Raw genomic sequence first — 23357 nt, 5'->3', positions numbered from 1 at the left:
CTTTCGCTCGAATGTGGGCGGAGCCGAAGGACTACGTGACATATGCTGCAAACTAATTGGATACTTTCCTATTATCTTTAATGTGCCATTTAAATTGACTAAATCTGCTTTATTATGTAAATTGTAGAGAAATGTACATTTTAATAGTTTAACTTACATAGGCTACATATTGTTACATGCTTCTACTGCTTTACTCCAAACGTTTCCCCTAATATCTGATTTAATTTATTATGATAAATCTATGTCTCTCTATAGAGTCCATTTAAAAAAAAAAATGAAGATACACTTTTCATTAATCTGTGCTTTTCTGAAACAGTTCAAAAGATCAAACGTTCCCCTTGCTTTCCACTTACATAATTACTAAGCTATTACTATTCTCTTTTTATATCAAATATGTAATGTTTACCAGGAACCACTCACTAATAGAGTTGCAAATGTGCCAAATAAGGGCTATTGGTCAATAACTAGATATACATCATTTAAACCTCATTATGTTTCCTCCACATCCTGTATTAAGAACCACGTCATATTTGACATTTCGCTTGAGACGCCTTTCAGACAGAAATTACACATTCTATTTTTTTAATAATGAAACATCTGCTTCAAATATTTATTGTGTGAAATTACAAATAAGTGTCAAAGTTATGATTTTATTCGAAATAAATGCAAAACGAGAATTAGATCGAATCTGCTACTCTTAAATAACACTAGCAGTGGCTTTTGAAAGGGCAACTTTATTGACACAGCCCTTGTGCACAGTGTTGTCCTTCAGCATACCTCTCCAGATAGTCTTCATTCAAGCGTATTCCTGGTGTAACTGGAATAACCGTGCGTAAAGGGACACTACACCACTGTGGACCATGGCGGCAAAGATTTTGCCCGTAGTAAAGTAATTATTTTTTATTTTACTCCTAATTTCCATGATATTTTAGCTGCTGTGGGGCGTGCAAGCTACTCCATTAGCCAGTTAGCTTAGTGACGCAAAGCTAACTGTCATTGTGCCGGAGAGATTTCCAGCTGTCATCAACCCCTGTGATATCTGGATAGATAGCTTAGTCTGTTTAATAGATCACTATTTCACTTGTCATATCCTACATACAATGTTATTCATTGCACTTTAACGATTACTTTATTCACACCAAGCTTCTTCGTTACCCAAAGTGAGCTAACTAGCTAACGATACTAGCTAACCGTTAAATAGTTCACTGATTATTTATAGATAGATACTTTATTAATCTTAGTAAGACTGTTTTACAAAAGGCCAATATACTAGAGCAACAGCAACCTATTTTCTTCAAAGACACTTTTAAGCTGTGCACAGTGCGTAACATCTTAGCGTGTTTGTTCATTGGTTTGAGGTGTATTTGACAGGATACAGAGATGGGTGTTCTTTGTGTGTTGCTTGATTGCCTCTCTTTCAATATCTATAGATTGGCCACCAAGGTGACCATTGCAGGAGGGGCTCTCTACGTCGCCTACGACTCCGGTCTGTTAGGAACCAGTGAGCAGGGCTCCGAGGCCCTGGGAAAGGCCAAGGCTGCAATACCCCCGGCCATAGAGGAGTGGATGAAGTACTTTGGCCTGGAGGTACAGATAACATGCTCTACATCTGTTATGGGCTGGTTGGAATGACCATGCAACTAGTACAGGGACATATGGAAAGCAAACAAATTCATATCTGTATTTGTTTTAGAAATGTGCTTGCAGTAGGTAAAAAAGTCAATGCTTTAAACTCTGCTGATGAAGCTTTTGATGATTGATACAATAGATTGAAATAATATTATGTTAGATTCTGCAGTGTCATCCTGCATGGAATTGTAATACACCATTACAATAAAAATAATGTATTTTTAAGTTCAGTGAAAAGCTTGACTACAAACCAGACCATCTTTAACATCTTATTTAGATAACTTCACATTTTTCTTTCTAGAAAATATCTTCACAAATGACTTCAATTTGTGTTTCATATTCCCATTCCGGTGGAATTCTAGAGTAACACGCCCACCGTTTTAAGATAAGCACCAAACTCTCAGCCTTAGGTAGTATTGCCAAACTAATAGTACTTTTAGATTTCACTCATTCTCTTGTTTTGGAGTGTTATAACATGGAATGTAAAATAAATGTACATATTAGAAATCATGCAAGGAAGCACCGTGCTGTTTCAATCTAACAGACCTATTCTCATCCTCTCCTCAGGCTCAGCTTCCAACCATACCTAAAGTTGAATTTTCTCCCGTTCAGGCGTGGAACTCTGGTAAGAACTGGAGGAAAACTTGTTCCCTTTTTATGAAGAGATTGTATCACTTCTGATTCCTTTATGAATTTTTTCTTAATGCCCACATTTTAAGTGGCGGTTGTGACTTAGATATAGTCAACATTTCATTGGGTTACAGTAATTAATTAAAGCATCGCTATTATAGCTCCGATATAATTGCTGTTCTATTGGTTCATACCTTAAATGCCTTGTATGTATTTCTGATATGTCAAAACCAAACCATTGATTTTTTATTTTTTATTGCAGGGGTGCGGAAAACAATTTCAACTCTTTCAGAGGCTCCAACAAACGCAGTTGGATACACAAATCAGGGTTTGCAGTACATGAAAGACCTGACGAAGTAAACAGGAATTCAACCTGGACAACCAGACATTTATTAATGTTTTTGAGTTTTGCACTTGAGAAATTACTTCCTCAAAAGTTGTTTCGTCTCCCAGGAAAGAAGAAACTCCCAACATAGAAGGAAAGAGTTCAGCTATAAGGAGTGAAGACTGAATGGGTACTGTGGTTCTCTAAATGTCAGCGGCATTGGTTTGGAGTTGTTTTGTACATAATGCTAGAAAGCAAAATGTATTTTAAAAACAATTTCTTTTTTCATTTTGTGTATACCATCCAAATTAATTTAGCTTAATACTGTCTGATAATCAGTATTTCACTCACCTTTGTTCTCAAACCCTCCAAGTAATCTTATGAAGACAATGTCTGTATGTTGTATATAAGCAATTTCACCATTTGTGTCAAAAAATACATCAATCTTAAAACAAGTCCCGTCTTTAGTTTGATTTATTAAGGAAAGTATATACTGCATGTTGATCAAGGCAGCGTGTCATAAGAACAAGATCAGACAAATGTGCAAAAATCTTTATTACTCATGACAGAATAATAATGACACAATTTGCCTGTTGATGCTGCTACATCTTGGAACAGGAGGTGATTTAAAGCATAAAGAATAGCGCGCACAGTCATTTGTAACTCCACTTTACACAACACAGAAACACTACACAGCACCACTGGTGGTGATGTACAGTGAAAACCTCTTTTTTATTCATTTTTTTAAATGTAGGTTGCACTAACAATACCTATTCTGCCACACATTGTCACTTCTCTACCGTCAAAATAAGGTTTAAATATCTCCAGACACTCTGATCAGGTTATGCATGCAGAGTTTTGACAGCTAAAAAAAAAACAGGAACAGTTTGACTATTGTTTGACTAGTTAACTGAGGGATACACTTGAAAATGACTGACGGCCATGATCAATTCAGCAACGGAAAAAGTCTGGATGAAACCAATATTGCAAGCATACATGTTGGCAAGAGACAAAGTAATAAAGACAATAACCAGAGTTAGTGAGTTACTGTCAACCAACTGTTATTTTTTCAGTTGAATATACCTGTTAAATATTCATGTAAATAAACAACCCTTTCACTAAAAGCTGGTGGTGTTTGGATAAGAAATTGGAAATCACAACAAGCAACATTACAAGGCATTTTACACAAGTTGTACCTATTAAATACTGTCATTTGAACATATTGCAACAAGTTTTAATTTTTTTCTTCATGCGTATGATATAAAGCATTTATTCTGCCACATTTGCTCTGAAGGAAAAAGCATTTTGGGGAAACTATATAGCATACTATAACCTAAACATGTAAACTTTATACAATAAAGTGCTCCCCGAAGATCAACAGTGAGCATATACAACCAATGAAGTGTGTAATATTTAAAGAACATTTGATACTGCATCAACAGCAAAACACAGCAATCATATAAACTGATGGTTGCAAAACTTTCCTCAAGCTGTCAGTGTCCTTACATGTGAATGAAAACCAAATAGCAGCCTTCATACGCAATGATTTAACAAGAGCGTAGACGGTGGAGATATAGTATTTACAATATTGCAAAATGACAAGCCGGAAGGCACTTTATGATTTGTGTGGGATCTAATTCATGAGAATTTGGCAAACTGTCTTTTTCACCAGTGCAAAGTATCTGACAACTTGCTCAATATGGTGTGACGGTGCAGGAGAATCTTTACACAAGAGCATCATTAATCTACAAGGCTTTTGTAAATACGAGAGCCCCCTTCTACAATCCTGATATCAGTCATTCTTTCCACTATTAAGAATAATTTAATAATATTATTTGATGAATGCAATACACTCATCTTCCCATTTTATTTCATAAACGCCTCAGTGGAATGTGTCTATCGCAAATGTAATGTGTATATCGTGCTAACTAGCTATTTAGTAGATCCAAACGAAAGTGTCTTCATAGGAATATTTTGAGCAGCTTTTTAATGAGGATATTCACTCTAAGGAGAGATTAGCGAACATCTCAAGGAAAAGAAAAGAAAATGCAGAAAACAACTGCCCTCTTTGCAGCTGTTGGGCAGTGCCATCTCGGACTGTCCAAACTTAAATAAAATGCAGAGCAGCAACAATAAAAACAAGTTGACTCCATCTCCTTGGGATAGCCAAGCATAGCGGTGCTACAGTTCTGCTGTGCATATGAAAAACAGATTGCACTTTCTTCTGAACGATAAAGCGTATTAACTATTCAACCCTGCCATGGCTTCGGATAACACATTATAACGATGAGTGGAACAGAAGCAGATGGAGGGAGGCTGGAGAGTGAGATAAAGTGTCCACTATGCCTAGGTGGTTTTCACCAGGTCATAGACATGGATATGAAAGTCATCATCATATTTGATATAGTAGACAGAGGGTTTGGCAGGGACCTGGTAGATGACCAGGCCTGTTCTCTTCACACCTTTGTCAGTAACATACTCCACCTGTTTCCCCACCAGACTCTCCGTCTCTTCTCCGGGCTTCCTGTCTGCAGGCAACAGGTGTTTGTTTTCTGAGGAGTGAAACATTATAGCGTTACATGTGAGTAAGTCCAAGTTAGTTTGACATTTGCTCGTGTGTAACTCACCAAACTCGGCCTACTTAAAGTATCTCAAAGTGGATACAAAATAAAGTGGTTGGTTTTTCAAGCAAAATGAGCACGGAAAATGATGCAAACCAGAAGTTCTCATCCTTCCTCTTGATTATTAAAAGAAGAACATGTGATAACTGTCATGAGAAGTATAAATCCTAGTTTTCCCTTTACAGTCTTAACTTGTACATTTCCACTTACCTTTAAACAACTCTCTGGACAACTTTTAAGGCATGTGTAAGAATCCTGTATCTCTTTATTTTACTTTCTCAAGCCTAAACTAAGCTTGTAATCTGTAAAACATAAATAATGTTAAACAAAGTTTTTACATAAGTTCAATATTCTGATCTAGAGTCTTGGGTATCATTTTACATCATACAGAATATATCTCTTATCTCCACATACAACTCCAGCGTAACTTTAAATGATGTGCTTTAGCTTGTTTACTATGAAGAGTCTAATTATTTGATGAGTACTTGTGATAAATACAGACCTCAAAGACCACCATGACTGCTGGTGAACTCACATGCTATCCGTGTCAAAGAAGTTTAAACAGTTCTCCAAAGTGGAAAATTAATTTCTGTCACATTGCAGATCTTGATCTATGAAGCTGCTGAAGACTTTAAAAAGTGTTGTAAAGTATCAATCAAACTTTGTTAAACAAAAATCCCCAGTACCTGCTTCAGGCAGAATCCTGAGGTCTCCGTCAGCATAGTCATCCCACAGCTGGTACATATAAAGCACGGGGTCCTTTTCATAAGTGATATAATACCAGTTGGTCATGATGGGAGCTCTGGAGAGAACCATGCCTCTCCACTCGTTCTTCTCTCCATCCTCCTTTTCAAACAGATGCTCCACAGCTTTGCCCACCAGCTCCTCCGCCCCCGGAGGCATCTTGATCTTGTTGTTTACTGTGGAGACGCAGCCACAAAGGATGTAAACATTAAAAGTGACAAACATGGCAATTTCTTACCAAACTGCAGCTAAACGTGAAAAGCATCTTCATCAAACTACACATTTTTCTCTTTGTAAATAAGAGTTACTGAAACTACATGGTGCAGATTAATGAGATGCGCTGTAACTCACCAACTTTTTCTGACAGGACCTGCAGGTTCGACACTCTCTCGTCCTTGAACAGCTCGATGCCATAGACGCAGTCAAAGCCGTCATACTTCACCATGAAGAGAGAAGTGTTCACACTCAGCCTGTCCAGTACCGTTCCCTTCCATTTGCTCTGGTTCCCCTTCTCGCGCCAGTTATGTTGAATGCGGACTCCCAGAATGCTGTTGGGATCCGGGGTCAATGTGTCACTCAGCTCCCCGCTACTCCGCTTTCTGAGAAAACAGGAATATTTAGGTCTGTGTGTCTGTGGTCCGCCATTAAAAATGACTCTACCCTTTTATATTTTATATATTATATATGTTTTTTTACTATTTACATTATGTTATAAAACCACCATTAATGGCCTCATGTGGTGACATGGCTTTGTTTCAACATACCTGCCTCTTTTCTTGGACATGCCTCCAGAAAGTCAAAGGCTACTGATAAAGAGAAAGACAGGTACACGTTTCAGTGATTATATGAGTGAGTATGACAGCTGCCAAACCTCTATGTCCTGTATATAACAGTATGAGGAAGGCCACTGCTCCAGCTGAGAGGCTGTCCTCTCCACAGAAACATGTGACAAACTGCAGGCTGCTCAACACAGACTGACAACTGCAGCAGCCAATAGATTAGCATGAAGGAATAACTTCCTGGGTATTTACTTTAACTACACAGCCTTGGAGGTCAGTGTTTGTAATGCAAGCTGTGGCGAGACTTGATCATATTTCTTACACAACCTCCACTCCGTTAAGGATTTAAAACACAATGTGGCAGGCACAACTTCAATATGTCAGCCATTTCACTGTAGCTGACATAGTACAGTACAAAACGTTAGCCGGTTACATGTGACTGTAAATAACTTGAATATTCGCAGCATACATGAAACATATGTGAAGGTGAGCCCTATAAACCACGGTATAAGGCTTGCCGTATACCACCTGTCCTGGACTTAATCCAACACACCTACACCTCACTATACGTTATCAATAAAGCTAGCTCTACCTCAATGCAGATGTTAAGGCAGCTAGCTACACCCGTGTCCCTGAAACCAGGTAGCAAACACCAGCAAGAACTGTGTGGTTACAGCCCATTTTCTCCCGACGTAACATCTCTCCATTACCTTTACGCAGATTTCATATCAGTATTGTTCAGTTCGTCTGGCAGGGAAATGCTGCCACACACCAGCCCGCCTATGTAAATCTCGCGAAACCTGTGGAAAATGGGAGATACGGAGCCGAGACTCTAGTTCCCAGCGAGCCTTCGGTTGCCACGACCGCAGAGAATGACAGGAACACTCGCGCAATGAAAGCTGGGAAATGGTGTTTTAATGACAATGATGTGGATTTTTTTTTTAACAACCGGAGTTACACAGGTGTTGTGCTGCATGCTGCGTTCGAGTGTTTTCGGAAATAGCGTCATTACGGTATTATAGCGCATGATACACACGAAAAAGTACACAGCAACTAACCACAGCAGGAGATTATTGAGGTCAGTATTTTCTGTGACGCAAGACTTGACAAGAATTTGACTTAAAGGGGCAGACAGCGTTAAGGATATTTTAAAGTTAGAAAAGCAACATGAGCATTAAGTGTGGAGTTTGTACTGTATTTCCAAGAGTACTCTTTCGTAACAAGTAAATGCAACTTTAGGTCTTCCACAGCAGTTAAGCAAATCAAGTTTGATCCACATGTTGTGCTTTAAAACTACACCGCCCATCTTTGTTAAATATGGTGCAACTAGTATTGAAAATACCCAGGGGCACCACAATTTAAATGTATCTTGAATTATGAACTGAATGCATGCATACATACAATTGTTCCAGTAATCTACAGGGTAGTTGTACAGCTACAGTGACCTCTTTGTCTAGCATTGAAGGCAGGGTTAGTGAGCATGGGCAAATCAATGGTAATATCAGCTGTGCCACTGCCTTTAATGATGTCTCAAACTGAGGTGTTCGTACTTTGTTATCTGTGAAAAGAGTCCTGAAATACGCCCCTTTTTGAACTAATGAAACATGATATATCCTGAACCTATATTGTCAAGTACTACTACTTCTGCTTAGTGCTACATTTTCTCTCTAAAGCTGCAATGATTCATGTTTTCCTGGTGGTGTCACTGTTTGAGGAACATCTTTTTCCCTTTGTACTTTCAGGCCAGTATACTTTTGAAATGTTATCACGAAAAAAGAAAATTCCTGAATTATTGAAAGGCATGATGCATTACAGCAGGGGTGTCCAAACTATGGCCCGGGGGCCAAATGCGGCCTGCAGGCCATTTTGAATCGGCCCTCTGCAAATTCTAAAAGTATAATGCAATACGGCCCACAAACTAAACTTCTGCTTGTCTTGTATTGTACTTCTCAAATATATATGTTCAAATATATTAATGAGCCCAATTTTCAAATAAATTCAGTCATTTAAAATGTAAAACATCTCTAACAAATCTTAGTTGATAAAAAAAAACCCAATAGCTTATTTCTGTAACCAGCTTGAAATGTAACCTTCATATTTACTCTTATTATCAGCAATCGGAGGCTTCTGTTTTAAGGAGTGAGCTGCCAACACAATAAATGAAACCCTAAAGACAGACGGGATGTAGGCTGTTTTTTTCTGTAAGCGTTTTCAAGTATCGTGCATTATTCGCCTACATTTGATTTGTTTTGCTAACTTATAACTTAACTTATGAGGCGATATTCACCTCCATAAGTGGCCCAGCTCTCCGTATATTTTTCTGTATGTGGCCCTCGGTGAAAAAGGTTTGGACACCCTGCATTACAGAAACAAAAGGCAACAACAGTGGGGGTGACAAAAACATCCTTTATCATGTTATCTCAACAGCCACAGCACTGCATTTTTATAAGCAAAGACAGCATGACACCTCATTATAAAGAGCGTTGTCTAGGATTTGCATCCCAGTCAAGCATATTGACACATGCCCATTATATCTAATTTGCCTAATTGTTGGTCAACACGCTTGCTATCCAATCCCTAAAGCTTGAAATTCGTGTGTAGACATCAGGAGTCCTGGGGTCTCCGCATCTCCGCCCAGAGAAGGAGACGACGCCTGCTGCAGCTCCACCACACACCAACGGACCACCTGAATCCCCCTTAAACAGAAAGGATAAGAGACCCTTAACACATGGTGTAGTTTGTTTGAAACATCCTGAGAGATGTTTTTGTTCTCAGCCGTACTTAATAACTACAAACATAAAAAATGGCGGTGTAGAAGTGGTGTGAGAAACAAAGACTTCTATCTTTGACTAGTCTGCCTCTGTGTTAATGGCATATTAGTTTCTAGTGTTTAACCACAAAAGGTTAATTATGTCTTTGCTACATTGGCTTGGTGATACTATTAACAAATGTCATGATTACATATTAAAGCTCACTTTTTGAAAGGTTGTTTTTTTTGTGTATTCTCTTACCGAGCAGAAGCCTTGCAAGGCACCGGCCCCAATGCCACAAACCATCTCTCTGGTGATGGGAACATTTCTCCACCTCCTAATACACCCCCGCTGTGACAGGGTGGTTACGTTGACTTCCTGAAGCCTCTTGGGTAAGGTGCCATTATCCCCCACATCCCCCCAGCCAGCTGTGATGCACTGACTGGATGTACTCAGCCTGCCTCTTTTCAGAGAGATCAGCTGCACTGCGTCCGTCAGTTGTGCCGTACCGTTGAGCTGAGACAAGAAACAATTCAAATGATAAAGAAATACTTACATCTAAACCTGAATTTCCCCGGAATAAACAATGTAATCCTTACCTTTAAGAGCATGATATCATTTCCATGTCCATCGTAGTCGGGATGTGGAATGGATTTGACTACAGTGAACTCCTGCTTTGTAGCCTCATTAGCGGTCAGGGAATCAGCTCCAAGCACGACTGTATATGGTCTAGAGATCACAATAAAATGATGGTATAGGCATTCGATGTTAAGAGTTCAAATAATCTCTTTTAAGATTAGCAGTATTTTCCACATAGGAAATATCATTACATAAAATACAATAAATTGACCACTTGTAATAATGAAAGCACTTTCCATTAATTTCATTTAAGTACACAATCACCTTGCAGACTTGAAAGAATAATGATATTCACTACAGTAAAACATTACCAAAGAGTGTAAAAACTTCTTTGTCTGTTTTTTTTCTTTCAATCTTACCTTGATATCTCACAATGTGCTGCTGTGAGCACAAAGTCCTGCCTCACCAGGGCACCCCCGCAGTTGTGGCGTCCTCGAACTTGCAGCGAGGTCATGTATGGTCGAGAGTGAGTGACAGCATCTCTTCCTCCAACAATGTGAGAACCATCAGCCCCTGAAATACAAAATCACTATTCATTAATTGCTTGTGTTTATCCATATTGCTCTCAGTTGGCAGCCAATGCCGTTCTATATGTCTCATCTTACCATTAAAGATGAAGAGCAGCAGTAGTAGGATGCTTGTTGCCATGGTCTCTGCTCAAATCCACACCTTCCACTAAAGGTCTTGTGATTTTAAGAGAAGTACAGATATTACTTAATTTGTGGTCTTTATTGCTTCAGTGTGTTTGATAACAGTCAGTTGAGCTTTTCGTGAAAGGACGGTGGGATTACAAAAGACGTGTAACCTACATTTTCAAAACAGGGTTTCATAACTGATGCAGCAAACTGTCAGTGTTAAAAAACAACGACCATATTGAGGCCCACAATGCTTTAAGGGTTACAATTGTTTTATGTGTCAGAGTGTTAAATATTGTACAGTAAATGGAAGTTAAAGTTGTTAAGCAAAGGTAGACATTTTGAAATAAATGTAGATGAAAACATAGACGTTTCCTGGTTCTATCCGTGGTACATTGCAGCCTCTGTCAGAAGTGTGTGTGTGTGTGTGTGTGTGTGTGTGTGTGTGTGTGTGTGTGTGTGTGTGTGTGTGTGTGTGTGTGTGTGTGTGTGTGTGTGTGTGTGTGTGTGTGTGTGTGTGTGTGTGTGTGTGTGTGGATAATTCTTAAAACTTGTGTTAGTGCTTAGATTTAAGTCTTGCAAGGTGATTGAAAGAATTATTTCTCTGTCCTCTTTTCATTAGGTTACATCACGTGTGTGAAACAGAGCATTACTGAAGAAACAATGTGGTTTGGTGTAATGCAACAAACGGTAGACAGAAACGTTCTGCTCTAACCTCTAACCTCAGCTATGTTGAAAGTATTTTAAAATTCACCTGTTGAAACTGCAGTAAATGTTAACATTTCACTTGTTGCCATTTTAAGAATCAAGTACCACTGTTGAGAAACAACACTAGAAACATATCCTTGCGTTTGTCTTAATGACTTAATGTTGTGTACTCTGTTGAAGACCGTTACCACAGGAAACAAATACTACAATATTTTGAATTCTGTTTAGTTTTTTACCAAATGGCCACATTTGTTAATCTTTATTTCGACAAATGAATGAGGACATGACATGAGTGCATGAGTTCCGTGTGTGCATCCGCTTGACTCAACCTAATCAAATATTTCTCTGAATTTGCGTGACAAACTAGCTGAACCTCAGTAATCACAGTTTCCAATCTCAGATTTGAGTGTGGATGATTCATGTCAGAAGACACCAGACGCATATCTTCAAGTCAATTGTTACAAAAAATGAATCTTATCTTCTGGGTATACTGCTGTGCCAGACACGTATGCAAACAGCATGTCAAGAGTCTGAGCTTTGCCGTTTTTTTCAGCTTATGTGGCCCCTGGATAGGAAATAAATAAATAACAATTCATATAATATCACTGGTACTATCATTAACAACCCTTCCTCTTGCCTGAATGAACACAATGCAACACGTTATTTTTCCTCATGTACGTGATTTACCCATGGTAGAACTGTTTCATTCTTAATTGATTATATTACATTATTGTATTTATAGTTCATGGGATGGCATTCCTATCTTGAAACCTGGAATAGCTCTGTAGCGATATCATAGGACCTTCACTTATTTATTCACGGTTAAAACACAAGTTAATTTGTTTCTTTCATTGTTTCTAACATACTTCTTCTGTTAAAACCCTAATATGAGTGTCTTTGCCAACCTGCTTCTCTGACTCAGCAAAATCATCTGCCTGCACAATCCAATCCATTTCGTTTTTCAAAGTGATTTACACCCCTTTTGTGTGCATGAATGAAGGAGAAATCAAGATTTGAGAAATGTTTTTAATGTTGCCACTGCATTAAAGAGCAAACACTCAGGGACTTAAACACATCTTTGAAATATTGTTACATTTAACAACTGTTTTCTTTGATACGTTCTTTATCCAAGGAATGTATTTTGAGATACTGATGAAGACGCTGGGTAATATTGGGTCGGAACATATGTTGGTCCATTCCGCAATTTGGACAGCTTTCCCATTGCACACGAGGGGGACGCCCAGATCAGTCTGTGAGCAGGAAATATATGTATTTGTTAAAAAGATTATGCATGATGTTATGCCTTCTTTTGGACCAAGAAACAAATGTATCTATGAAACATACCTCACAAAGTGCTTTTTGGCCTCCAGATGTACAGGTAACATTGTCAAGAAGATGAGGCCTATGCTTTTTGCACTCGTCATGGCTAATGACACGCACGTTCAACACCTGAAGATCATTAAGAGGTTGACCCCAACGATCCAATTTACCCCATCCAGCTACTCGGCACGAGTCCCCTGGGTTTACAGCCGTATCAGAAAGATGAATTGTTGGTATTTTAATGTCTTTCTTGTATTGGTCTATCTGGAGACGAATAAAATCAGAAAGCAGTTTTCTCAAAACACAGTCTGACTCTACATCAGATGATGAGTCACTTAAATAAAGGTTATTGTGAGCATTATTACAGTAAATCAACTGGTTTTAAAACCAGTCAAACCATGGGACTACTGGGCTGAATAAACTTACTTGGAGGAGCTTGATCTCATTCCCAATTTCTGGTGGGGGATTGCATGTGCTCTCAATGTGTTTTGTTATTTTATGGAGAGGCCTGTCCAGGAAATGGGTGCCGAGAGCAACCATTGCCTTGTCTTTATCACTGAAAAACACATAAATGAGAGGTTATTGTTGTATTTTGTCAAGTTGCGACAACACAGAACAAATGAAACATGCTTTTTACATCAGATAACAAAACATTAGCCAGAAAAGGAGGTGTAACTTACAAAGTACACTTTCCATGGGTGACAACAAATTCATTGCTGACAGCAAATCCTCCACATACGTGTTTATCATTGCTCTGCACTGACGCCACATATGTCATCAACATTTCACCAGCTTTTCCCCCATTTTTTATTTTACGTCCAAGTACTGTAATCATATGAAGAAAATATCAAAGAGTTAAAACTAGTTATTGTTTCATTTGCAGGTTGAAGAAAAGTCATCAGGGCAATTTACCGTTTTGATCTTGGCATGCCAGAAGATAAAGAAGCACAAGCTTGTAGAGACGAAGCATCGTGGCGACAGGATGATCAGCGCGAGGTCCAATGGAAACTTTTTTCAGCAGAGTTTGAATTACACAAAATGATTGCCATCTGTTTATCTTGACTTCCAACCACATCCTGAGGATGATGCTTTTTTGCACAGAACAAACATGATGTAAATACTATGTGTTAGGACATACATTTGTAAATTCCTCTTCTTCCTTCATATCACTCCCCATTCATTATCACAAATATATTTTATAAACCTATTACTTGCATAGTTTTCTGTGTCAAATATGTTTCTTCATTTGTTCAGCTTTATTTCTATTGATATTGGCAACAAAATCAGTACTTTAACATGGATATAGGAGGGGTCATTTAAGTGTGTTTTTAAGTATTGTGGATTTGGACCAAATTGTAAGTAATCGTTCTGCATTGACACAATTTACCCACCAGAACGGGCACCCCTCGGTTGGACCGCATGGCCAAAAGGCAAACCTGCATCCTGCAACATGGCTGCTGTTAGTAGGTGAAACTGGCAGGCTGTGTCAAGTGATCAGGACCTTCCACAAGCATATCTTGAAGTGAATGGGCGTATAAAAGTGGTCAGCTACGTTTTTTGCCTGAGAAGCCTACATTTGGTTGCCTCTGTTACATTTTAAAGCCTGTATTTCATCGTACATACAGAAACATATTGACTGTTAACCCAATTTTGACATGCAGGGAAATATTGAGGAACATTAAGTCCCTTTGTGCATTTTCCCATCTCTGTCAATAGCTATTCATATTTAAAACCACACTTATTCCTGACTGATCAAAATGTTTGTAATCAAGCATCAATAGACCTTATATAGTATTTTGTTATGAATCTATTGAAACTTTCACCACATTTTATATTTAATTGATATACTGTACTCCACAGAATGGCAGTAAGTGCTTTTCTATTTATAGTGGAAACTTCTGAAGCAATGGAAACAAAACAGAGAGACGCTGGAGAGCAGGAACTTGATGGCAAAACGCTTTCGGAGTTATGGCCGGAGAATTGACAAGACATTTGTGGTAGACACGAGTTGCCACAGTGGTTGCCAAAACAATTCTGAAGATCTCGACAATAGGAAGAGGTTTTAACTAGTTCCAAATGGATAATCAACATTCTTCAAACACCAGACTAAACAAGCTCGGAAAATACGTTTAACTTAAACTGTCATCTAGGTCACAAATAAGGTGTTTACCGGAGCATAGTGGGCCAGATAAACTGGAGCTAAACAAAAAGGCCAATCTTAGGTCAGCATGAGCTTGTACCCACTGTGGGAACAAAAAGGCTTCGAAAGCCCGGGCTTCCCCTCCTTAATAAAGAGAACAGCACCTCAATGCCGTAGAGCCAGGTCAGAGGAGGACAGAGAGAAGAGATGCAAATGAGCTAAAGATTTACAAGCTTACACAAAATATTCCCTAACACTATTTATTTATAATAATAGTAATACACAATATTTATATAGCACTTTTCATTCAAGATGCAGCCTAATGTTATTCACAGATACAAAATAAATATGAGGGAACATAATAAAAAACAAACAGAAAGAGATATATCACAGAACCATAACACAATAAAACATGAACAGTGATGCGACTAAAATTACCCCAAATTAAAAGTGAAACAGGTAAAAAGATAGGTCTTCAATTAATGTGAAAACTCCAATGGATTTTGCTCTTCTTAGATCAAATGGGAGGCTGTTCCACAGTTTGGAGCCATAGAAACAGAAAGCAGTCGCCCCAGATTTCTTGTGTAATACTTTCGGTACTTCTAAAATAAATGCATTGGAAGATCTGAGTGTCCTTGTAGGGTTATAACACGAAAGGCAGTCACTGATGTATGTAGGGGCCCGGTTATGTAAAGCCTTTTAAATAATTAAAAGCACTTTATAATCACTTCTGCAAGACACTGGTAACCTGTGCAGGGATGCCAGCACAGGGGAAATGTGATCCCTTTTTTTGTGTTTGTTAAAATCCTGGCCGCATCATTCTGAATGAATTGCAATTTATTTGAAATGTTTTAAGGTTACCAGTAAAAAGGGAATTGCAGTAGTCCAAGTGACTACTAGTGAAAGCATGTAAAACCATTTCAGAAGCATTCTGAGTTAAAAATGATGATTTAAGATGTTTGCAACCTTGTTAAAATGGCTTAAACCAGGGGTGTCCAAACTACGGCCCGGGGGCCAAATGCAGCCCACAGGCCATTTTGAATAGGCCCTCTGCAAATTCTAAAAGTATAATGCAATACGGCCCACAAACTAAACTTCTGCTTGTCTTGTATTGTACTTCTCAAATATATATGTTCAAATATATTAATGAGCCCAATGTTCAAATAAATTCAGTCATTTAAAATGTAAAACATCTTCTAACAAATCTTAGTTGATAAAAAAACCCAATAGCTTATTTCTGTAACCAGCTTGAAATGTAACCTTCATATTTACTCTCATTATCAGCAATCTGAGGCTTCTGTTTTAAGGAGTGAGCTGCCAACACAATAAATGAAACCCTAAAGACAGACGGGATGTAGGCTGTTTTTTTCTGTAAGCGTTTTGAAGTATTGTGCATTATTCACCTACATTTGATTTGTTTTGCTAACTTATAACTTACCTTATGAGGTAATATTCACCTCCATAAGTGGCCCAGCTCTCCGTATATTTTTCTGTATGTGGCCCTCTGTGAAAAAGGTCTAAAATGACCCCACATTGGCAACTTGACATCAAATGTTTTGCTTTTGTTAATTTCTGATACTGTTTGCAATTATTTTTTACATGAGTTAAATCTATTTAAGTGCATTTTATGAGTGCTACAACGTGCATCTTATAATCATACATTAAAACTATGATGACGTCACGCCAAACTTTTCCAAGTGCAGGACCTCAATATTACATTTATTTATTTTTTACTTACAAACAGGATGTCTTCTGATGAAGCTATTAGAGATTATATTAAACATGGGGTTTGAAATGAACCTCGATAGACCAATCTGTGACAAACACAAAATGAATCTTTGTTCTAAATGTGATTCATTCCTCATGTGCTCTGATAAAGAAAAGAGAAAACAACATTTGAGAGATTTGCTTTATTTTGCTTTTCCATTAAAGAGCGAACACTGACAGAGCAACTGAGACACAACCTCCCCTCCTAAATGCATTTAAAGTGTGCTGAAGCAAAGCTTTATTAAAGAATGTTACATTTAAACATCTTCTCTATTGATAATTCCGTTGATCCAGTCGATGTATTTTGAGATGTCTGTGTAGACGTTGGGTACATCGGCTGGGTAGGTACAGTTTCTGTGTTTGTTGAAAGACACAATACCGACAGCTGTCCCGCTGCACACCAGAGGACCACCAGAATCACCCTGTGAACAAGAAACATTATTCATTATTTTATTTAAGTTTTTTTTATAGCATATCTATACCAGCTTACATTTTACATAAACAAACAGAAATCATACCTGACAGAAGCCTTTGGTGCTCCTGAAGCCGCCGGCACAGATGACATTTTCAGGTAGACCGTCCCATAACTTAGAGCATTTGTTCCGGTTTATGACAGACACATCCACCACCCTTAGCCTATCAACAGTATTACCACCAGTCACTGTGAAACCCCATCCAGCTACCTGGCACGTTTTGTTGTCTTCAATGTACGTATTAGAAGTAGGAAGGGAAACGATACTTGCTCCTGTGTTCACGGCAACTTTGCTAGACAGCTGGAGATGAACAAAATCAGAAAGTAAATCTAAAAAAATAGCAATGTCTTATCAGATAACATACTTTGGCATTCTTCAGACTTCAATTTAACTACAATTGTCTGAATATGAAGCTGAAAGTTAAATGATTAATTTGACGAAAAAAATGTTTGCACTTACTTTGAGGATCAGGATGTCATGACCGTTGCCTATTTGGTTATAAGATTCGTGTTTGTATCTCCCGACAATGGTTCTAACATTTTCATCACCAACGCTGCGGAGATTGTGGGTGCCGAAAACGACCCTGTCAGGTTCACTGAATGAAAGAGAATATTCAATATTGAAGAGAATATTTAAAAATAAAGCTGATTCATTTATCTTGATTATTCTAATCAAATGATTCAAAGTAGATAAAGGTAGGTTAACTCACTTGGCGCCACAGTGTGCAGCAGTGACCACAAAGATGTCGCTGACCAGGAATCCTCCACATACATGGGTCTCGTTTTTTTGCAGGGAGACCATATACTTCATCGTATTGTCTGGGGCTAATTCCCCTCCTATGATTTTACTCCCATCTGCTGAAGATAAGTAAAATGTCATAGGTTAATTTCCCATTAAATGAAGGGAGCAAAATCAACAGGGTTCAGAGTATTACCATTTTGTCCGAGAGATGTTAGGACCTGAAAAAGCAGAAGTTTGTGCAGAGCATGCATGATGCCAGCAAGAGAACTGACTTGTCCCTGATCTCGGGGGCATTAACTGGATCCTTTTTATGTAACACTTTGTCTGATTAACACATTGATTATCTTTAAATCTGACCACAACCACAGGCAATGTTGGCCTGCAAGTTTGCAAAAACACGTTTCAGTAGTCATCATATCGCAATTGTTCTTTGAGCCCACTCAAGCGTTTCTTGTAAATTTTGCAACAAACTAGCTGAACCACAGACACTGGCTTCCTGCTTCGGTTCGTAGAGACCATGGTTTCTAAGTCAAAGATGTGAAACTCATATTTAATACCTTTGATCATAATATCAAAGAAAAATGGTCTAAAGGATCCTCAACACAGTTTTCATTAAAGTAAAATGTTTTAACAAGGGATCATCTTGTGATTGAACCCCAACAGTTGCTTCTCCCAATCAGGCCAGGGGTTTCAAATTGGGGTCAATGGCCCCTTTCTTCATATGAATCCCAACTACATCTGCAAAGCCTTGAAACTGCATGTGACACGGTTGCTAATGAGGTGATAAAATCTATCCACAGACACATCAGTACTCAAGCAACTAGTGTTGATGTCAGCATATGTTAGTAGAGTCCCTTTTATTTGGGTTTATAAAAATAATATTTACGATAAATATCATTTAAAATTCTATATTAAAAGGTAACATTTTGGAGACATGATGTGACTGCATTCATCAAAATCTGCACATATCTTTATAGCGTAAATGATCTGCACCACCACAGTTAATGTTCAATATACTGACTCAGACTTTAATGAATTCAATGTTACTGGCAGATTGGCAACCAGGCATAACAGTTATGATATGGAAGGATATGGACAAAAATAAACAAAATTAATTATGCCTTTACTCAAATGTAGAGATTTCTTAAAAGGCCTTACCCTGACACTTACTGTTATTAATAACTAAGGAGTTCATGTCTTGTAAGGAAGTAACATAAAACGATTAAGATGTTTAAGTCGTCTTTGCAAAGAATAAGAAGCACTCCATTCAAGGTAGCATTACAAACTAGATATAGTCTGTTTTCCAATTGTTCTCGTTCATTGCGTTGTCAATGTTCTCGTCGCTCATTTCCTCCTCTTTTACCCCGTTGATGTTCTCCCTGTTTGTTCTAGTTTATTTTTCCCATTCTTCCTTTAACTTCGCATTACCTTAGCCTCCTCTCTGTTTTTTAAGCTCCCTTTTCTGTTATTTTTTCCTGTTTGCCTTACTTTGACATGTTGCTGTTGTTGTTGTTGTTGTTGTTTTATTTTTGTTTATTTAATTTTCTTTAATGCTAAAGTCTTGCTACACTAAAGACAGACCTACGCTCTTGTCTTTTTATGTAATATGTTCTATATTTGCACTGTGGGACTGCCAGAAATGGTATTTCAATGTTCTGTATGTATAACACATGTGGAAACTTTGACAATAAAGTGGACTTTTTCGACTTTGACTGTTTTAATGATTTCTCATTGATCTTAATGGTAATCATTTTTGTAAAGCATTTGCCTTTTGCTGCGACAAGCAATTACGATGCAAGTGAAAAAAACTCATGAATGCATATTTTTAATAACATTTCAAATTCGAGGAAACAGTTTTAACAAAATCATAAAATCACAAACAAACATTCTTCTAAAAACAGTGCCATGTTTATAAATTGTACAAATTAAATTAAAAAAGGTTTAAGTGATTGACGTTTTTAATAGCATACAACACGGTTATCTACATGTGATAAGGAGCTGGCTTTACTTTCAGGATAATACAAGTTGATATAATGGTGATTTATAATGGTGAACTAACAAGCAACAATGTTGGTTATGAATACAAGCTTTTCTGTTTAAGTTTTTAGAGGATATTTAAGGAGCCAGTACAGCGCAATCAGAGTATTGATCTGTTACATTTAACAATGCTTCATCGTGTCATCGATCCAGCGGCGGTATTTTGATAGATCTGTGTACACATTGGGCAGATTTGGGTATCTGCAGTTGTTGTTCCAGTTAAAAGACACAACAGCAGCTGGCTTCCCGTTGCACACCAGAGGGCCTCCAGAATCACCCTGTGAAGAGGAAGAAGCTATATTAGATTATTTGCTTTCAAATAAACAATAATTCTTTTAAGACACCATACTTTCTAGACAGGAAACCTACCTGACAGAATCCTTTTTCTGTCTGATATCCACCTGCACAGATAACACCTGCAGGAAGTTTTTCATTCCATTGTTTATTACAGACATCCCGGTCAAGGATGTTCACATTCACCATGTGCAGGACATCAGTTTCACCACCTCTTGTTTTGCCCCATCCAGCTACAGTGCACGTTTGGTTATTTTTTATCTCAATCTCAGAATTTGGAATTGAAATCGGTTGCAATCTTCTGTTCAGTTGAGCTTTCCTGGACAGCTGGAGAAACAAAATCACAAGTGAAAATTAAAAACTAGAAGAGGTCTGATGGAGTATACTTCTTATCCCAATATCAGATCTCAAAATGAAAATAATGCTTGGAAAGGAAGCTGCTCATAGTATTGATGTAAATGCTTTCAGTTTTTAACGGATTTTGTTGAGACTAAAAGTGAATTTAACAGAACATGAAATTGAAAGATGTTACTGATGCTACTATCTACTTACTTTGAGCAGCATGATGTCCGACCCCTTACTAACTTCCTCATAACATGGATGCTTGTATCTCTTTACATTGTATCTCATTGTTTCATCAATCTTTTTGAGATCGTGGGTACCAAGAACAACATTTGTAGGATTGCTAAGGAAATGATCATCAAGAGGCGATCAGTAGTGTTTGCTATGAACTGATGCATGTTTTGCAAAAAAAAACCTTCTTCGGAATTGATGTCCAATAACATGAATCATAGAGTATTGAAAGAGCAAAGGCAACTCACTCATCATCACAATGTGCAGCAGTGACCACAAAGTCTTCATTGATGAGGAATCCTCCACAGAAATGATCGTGTTTGTCATTCTGCACTGAGGCCATATACAGCATTTGGTTCACCGGGACCTTTTCACCCTTTATGATTTCACTACCAAATGCTGAAAAGAAGGATGAGTTAATACTGCATTTGTAGAAAAGAGACAAATAACCACATGATGGAATCTTACCGGGTAGACCAGGAGTTGTCAGAAGATGAAGAAGCAGAATTCTGTGCAGAGCGTGCAGCATCATGCTTGCAGCTGACTGAACCTGTTGTCTTTAGGCGGGTTGAGTTGACCCTTTTATACACCAGTTCCCTTTGTCAGAGACCTGTGGTTTACACCTGCTTCACCAAGTGTTGCTTAACCCATCATGTATGCATCTGTGCAAACTTGAAATGTCTTAAAGTGTTGAGTGCATGTGGTCAGTAAAGACATGAGACATCATGAAGTGTGGCCGTTGTTTCAGTAAATGTCAGGCCTGTGGTTCTGCGGCCTGCACAGCCTGAACTCAACTATTTATTCTTTATAACATTTGATGGAATTTCATTTAAGTGTTGCTTGTTTAATCTAAATATTAAGTATTGTTTTTTTCTGAAAATGATGGGATCTTCTTCTGTCACAATTTGGATAAATGTGACTCAATAAGCTTTACTCACGTTTAGTTGGATGAAAATATGTGGAAAAATAATCAAAATTCTTTGGCATGGATCTTCTTTTTAGCTTTGACCTTTGGGCTGTTGTCTTTTATTACTGCAATGTTTGACCAACAACTAAATGAGTTGCAGTAACCACAGTTTCCATCTGAAAGTCTGAGTGTCAGTATTATCTTGATCAAGTGTGAAAGTAATGCTGTGAAGTCGTGTCGACGCTTACTGACAGCTTATCTTAAAGAGCACTGAGGATCATTTGTCCGTGTCTGACAACAAATGTATTACAGATCCAACATGTTCTTAGGAGCTATCACTCTTTTGAAGTCATTTGTTTGCATGAAAACTTATAAAAGATTTCAGATCTTGAAAGCATGCTGAGAAAAGCAAATGCATTCTTTTCGATATGGTTTCTGCAAGTTGATCTAAAATCAATCGTTTGAACTACTTGCTATTATCTGCTATAGTTTATCCCACCAGTCAGGTTAATATGGTCTTTATCCGACATTTTCATTCACTCGATTGTTTTTGGACATTGCTGCACATTAGTCCATAGTATGATTTGGCTAAATCAAATTAACTTTGTTAGTAAAAGTATTTTAATAATCTTAATACAGTTTTGGTGTTTGGATTTATCTGATACAACACAGACATTTCTTTCAATAGCGATTCAACATAGATGAACCGCAGAAACCACAGTTTTCAACTAAAGATTTGAGCAGTGATGTTCCCACAGTAGCAGTTATGAGACTAGAGCTCAATGATGTTATCATCGTTTAACAGCTAGGGCTGTATACTCGTAATAGACACATATTTTGACTGGATATTAAAGGCCTTATGCAAATCGTTGACACTGTTTGGAGTTTTTGTTGCTGGACAGTCTGTGCACCTCTAACAACATAAGGAGAGCAATAAGAGACTTAGATCTTACCTTAATTGTTTGTTCTTAAATCAATTAGCCAACTTTACCATCGGCAACATTAAAGTTGATTGAAAACATTCAGATTCTTTTTATCCCTGCTTCTTTCCATCTTGGGCTCAAAAACACTGCGTAAAGTGTCCATGTTTTGCTTTATAAGAATTGGCATGAGTGGAATAAAGTAATAAATAAATAAACCTGCATCTATAGTTCAAATCAAATACTGATGATACAGTTTATACAATATTTTAAAATGGAGCGTTCAACTTAACGAGTAGCTTAACGTTTGGTATTATATTAAAGTCTATTTTGATGAACTGTTATTCCTTTCACATTAGGTGCAGTTGCTTTGTACTGTGTCTAAGTAAGACTGCCTCCCCTCTTTCCTTCCCTATAACTCAATGAAGACCTTTTTTTTTATCGTGCCAAAATAGTGCATCAAACCCTATTGCTCCAGATTAAAGCAAAGTGTCAATTTACACAGAAACCTTCTCATTACCATCAACACACGACTTCTAATCCTAAATCATTTGAGTGTTACTTTAAAGGAGGAGGGGGGCTACAAGACAGTTATACTTCATTCTAGTCTTACTTCATTATGTTGTTTCTTTCCATATTGGATGCCATTAAGTCTAACATTACAAACGGTACATAAAGCGATCCAACGGAACTTGTCAAAAAGCCCATTATGGAGCTCCCCCTAC

At 37.9% G+C, this 23357-nt stretch overlaps 4 protein-coding genes and 1 long non-coding RNA gene across 8 annotated transcripts; 1 reads left to right on the top strand and 4 right to left on the bottom strand.

Annotated features, from left to right (window-relative positions):
• Positions 1-629: 629 nt before the first annotated feature.
• Positions 630-3039, top strand: micos13 (mitochondrial contact site and cristae organizing system subunit 13). Of its 2 annotated transcripts, XM_063892114.1 has the most exons (5): positions 630-889; positions 1431-1587; positions 2197-2254; positions 2522-2615; positions 2713-3039. In XM_063892114.1, exons 1-5 carry the CDS (start codon positions 861-863, stop codon positions 2768-2770), a joined length of 396 nt encoding a protein of 131 aa, XP_063748184.1. In that variant the 5' UTR covers positions 630-860; the 3' UTR covers positions 2771-3039. The 2 variants fall into 2 exon arrangements, with proteins under 2 accessions (XP_063748184.1, XP_063748185.1); XM_063892115.1 differs by having other exon boundaries at positions 2522-3039.
• Positions 3040-3121: 82 nt separating this feature from the next.
• Positions 3122-8939, bottom strand: LOC134870092 (spindlin-1-like). 2 transcript variants are annotated; one of them, XM_063892111.1, is made up of 5 exons: positions 7439-8939; positions 6714-6755; positions 6301-6548; positions 5892-6125; positions 3122-5136 (listed from the first exon to the last, which is right to left on the bottom strand). In XM_063892111.1, the coding sequence occupies exons 2-5, from the start codon at positions 6731-6733 to the stop codon at positions 4931-4933; spliced, it is 708 nt and encodes a 235-aa protein (XP_063748181.1). In that variant the 5' UTR covers positions 6734-6755; positions 7439-8939; the 3' UTR covers positions 3122-4930. The 2 variants fall into 2 exon arrangements, with proteins under 2 accessions (XP_063748181.1, XP_063748182.1); XM_063892112.1 differs by having other exon boundaries at positions 6714-6752.
• A 175-nt stretch (positions 8940-9114) lies between these two features.
• On the bottom strand, positions 9115-10940 carry LOC134870091 (serine protease 57-like). Of its 2 annotated transcripts, none has more exons than XM_063892108.1 (5): positions 10723-10940; positions 10477-10630; positions 10078-10207; positions 9740-9994; positions 9115-9424 (listed from the first exon to the last, which is right to left on the bottom strand). In XM_063892108.1, exons 1-5 carry the CDS (start codon positions 10763-10765, stop codon positions 9272-9274), a joined length of 735 nt encoding a protein of 244 aa, XP_063748178.1. In that variant the 5' UTR covers positions 10766-10940; the 3' UTR covers positions 9115-9271. The 2 variants fall into 2 exon arrangements, with proteins under 2 accessions (XP_063748178.1, XP_063748179.1); XM_063892109.1 differs by having other exon boundaries at positions 10477-10646; positions 10723-10797.
• Positions 10941-13241: 2301 nt separating this feature from the next.
• Positions 13242-14186, bottom strand: LOC134870095 (uncharacterized). Its single transcript, XR_010166498.1, has 4 exons — positions 14172-14186; positions 13693-13868; positions 13461-13605; positions 13242-13336 (listed from the first exon to the last, which is right to left on the bottom strand). It is a non-coding gene; the product is annotated as an uncharacterized LOC134870095 (long non-coding RNA).
• Positions 14187-16815: 2629 nt separating this feature from the next.
• LOC134869160 (serine protease 53-like) lies at positions 16816-21423 on the bottom strand. Its single transcript, XM_063890610.1, has 10 exons — positions 21274-21423; positions 21054-21204; positions 20785-20917; positions 20308-20559; positions 20063-20216; positions 18095-18184; positions 17870-18017; positions 17620-17755; positions 17206-17460; positions 16816-17109 (listed from the first exon to the last, which is right to left on the bottom strand). Exons 1-10 carry the CDS (start codon positions 21335-21337, stop codon positions 16945-16947), a joined length of 1548 nt encoding a protein of 515 aa, XP_063746680.1. The 5' UTR covers positions 21338-21423; the 3' UTR covers positions 16816-16944.
• Positions 21424-23357: the final 1934 nt, after the last annotated feature.

Source organism: Eleginops maclovinus, chromosome 9 (genome assembly GCF_036324505.1).
Source record: "Eleginops maclovinus isolate JMC-PN-2008 ecotype Puerto Natales chromosome 9, JC_Emac_rtc_rv5, whole genome shotgun sequence".
Classification (NCBI taxonomy): Eukaryota; Metazoa; Chordata; class Actinopteri; order Perciformes; family Eleginopidae; genus Eleginops; species Eleginops maclovinus.
This window is presented reverse-complemented; position numbering and strand designations above follow the sequence as displayed.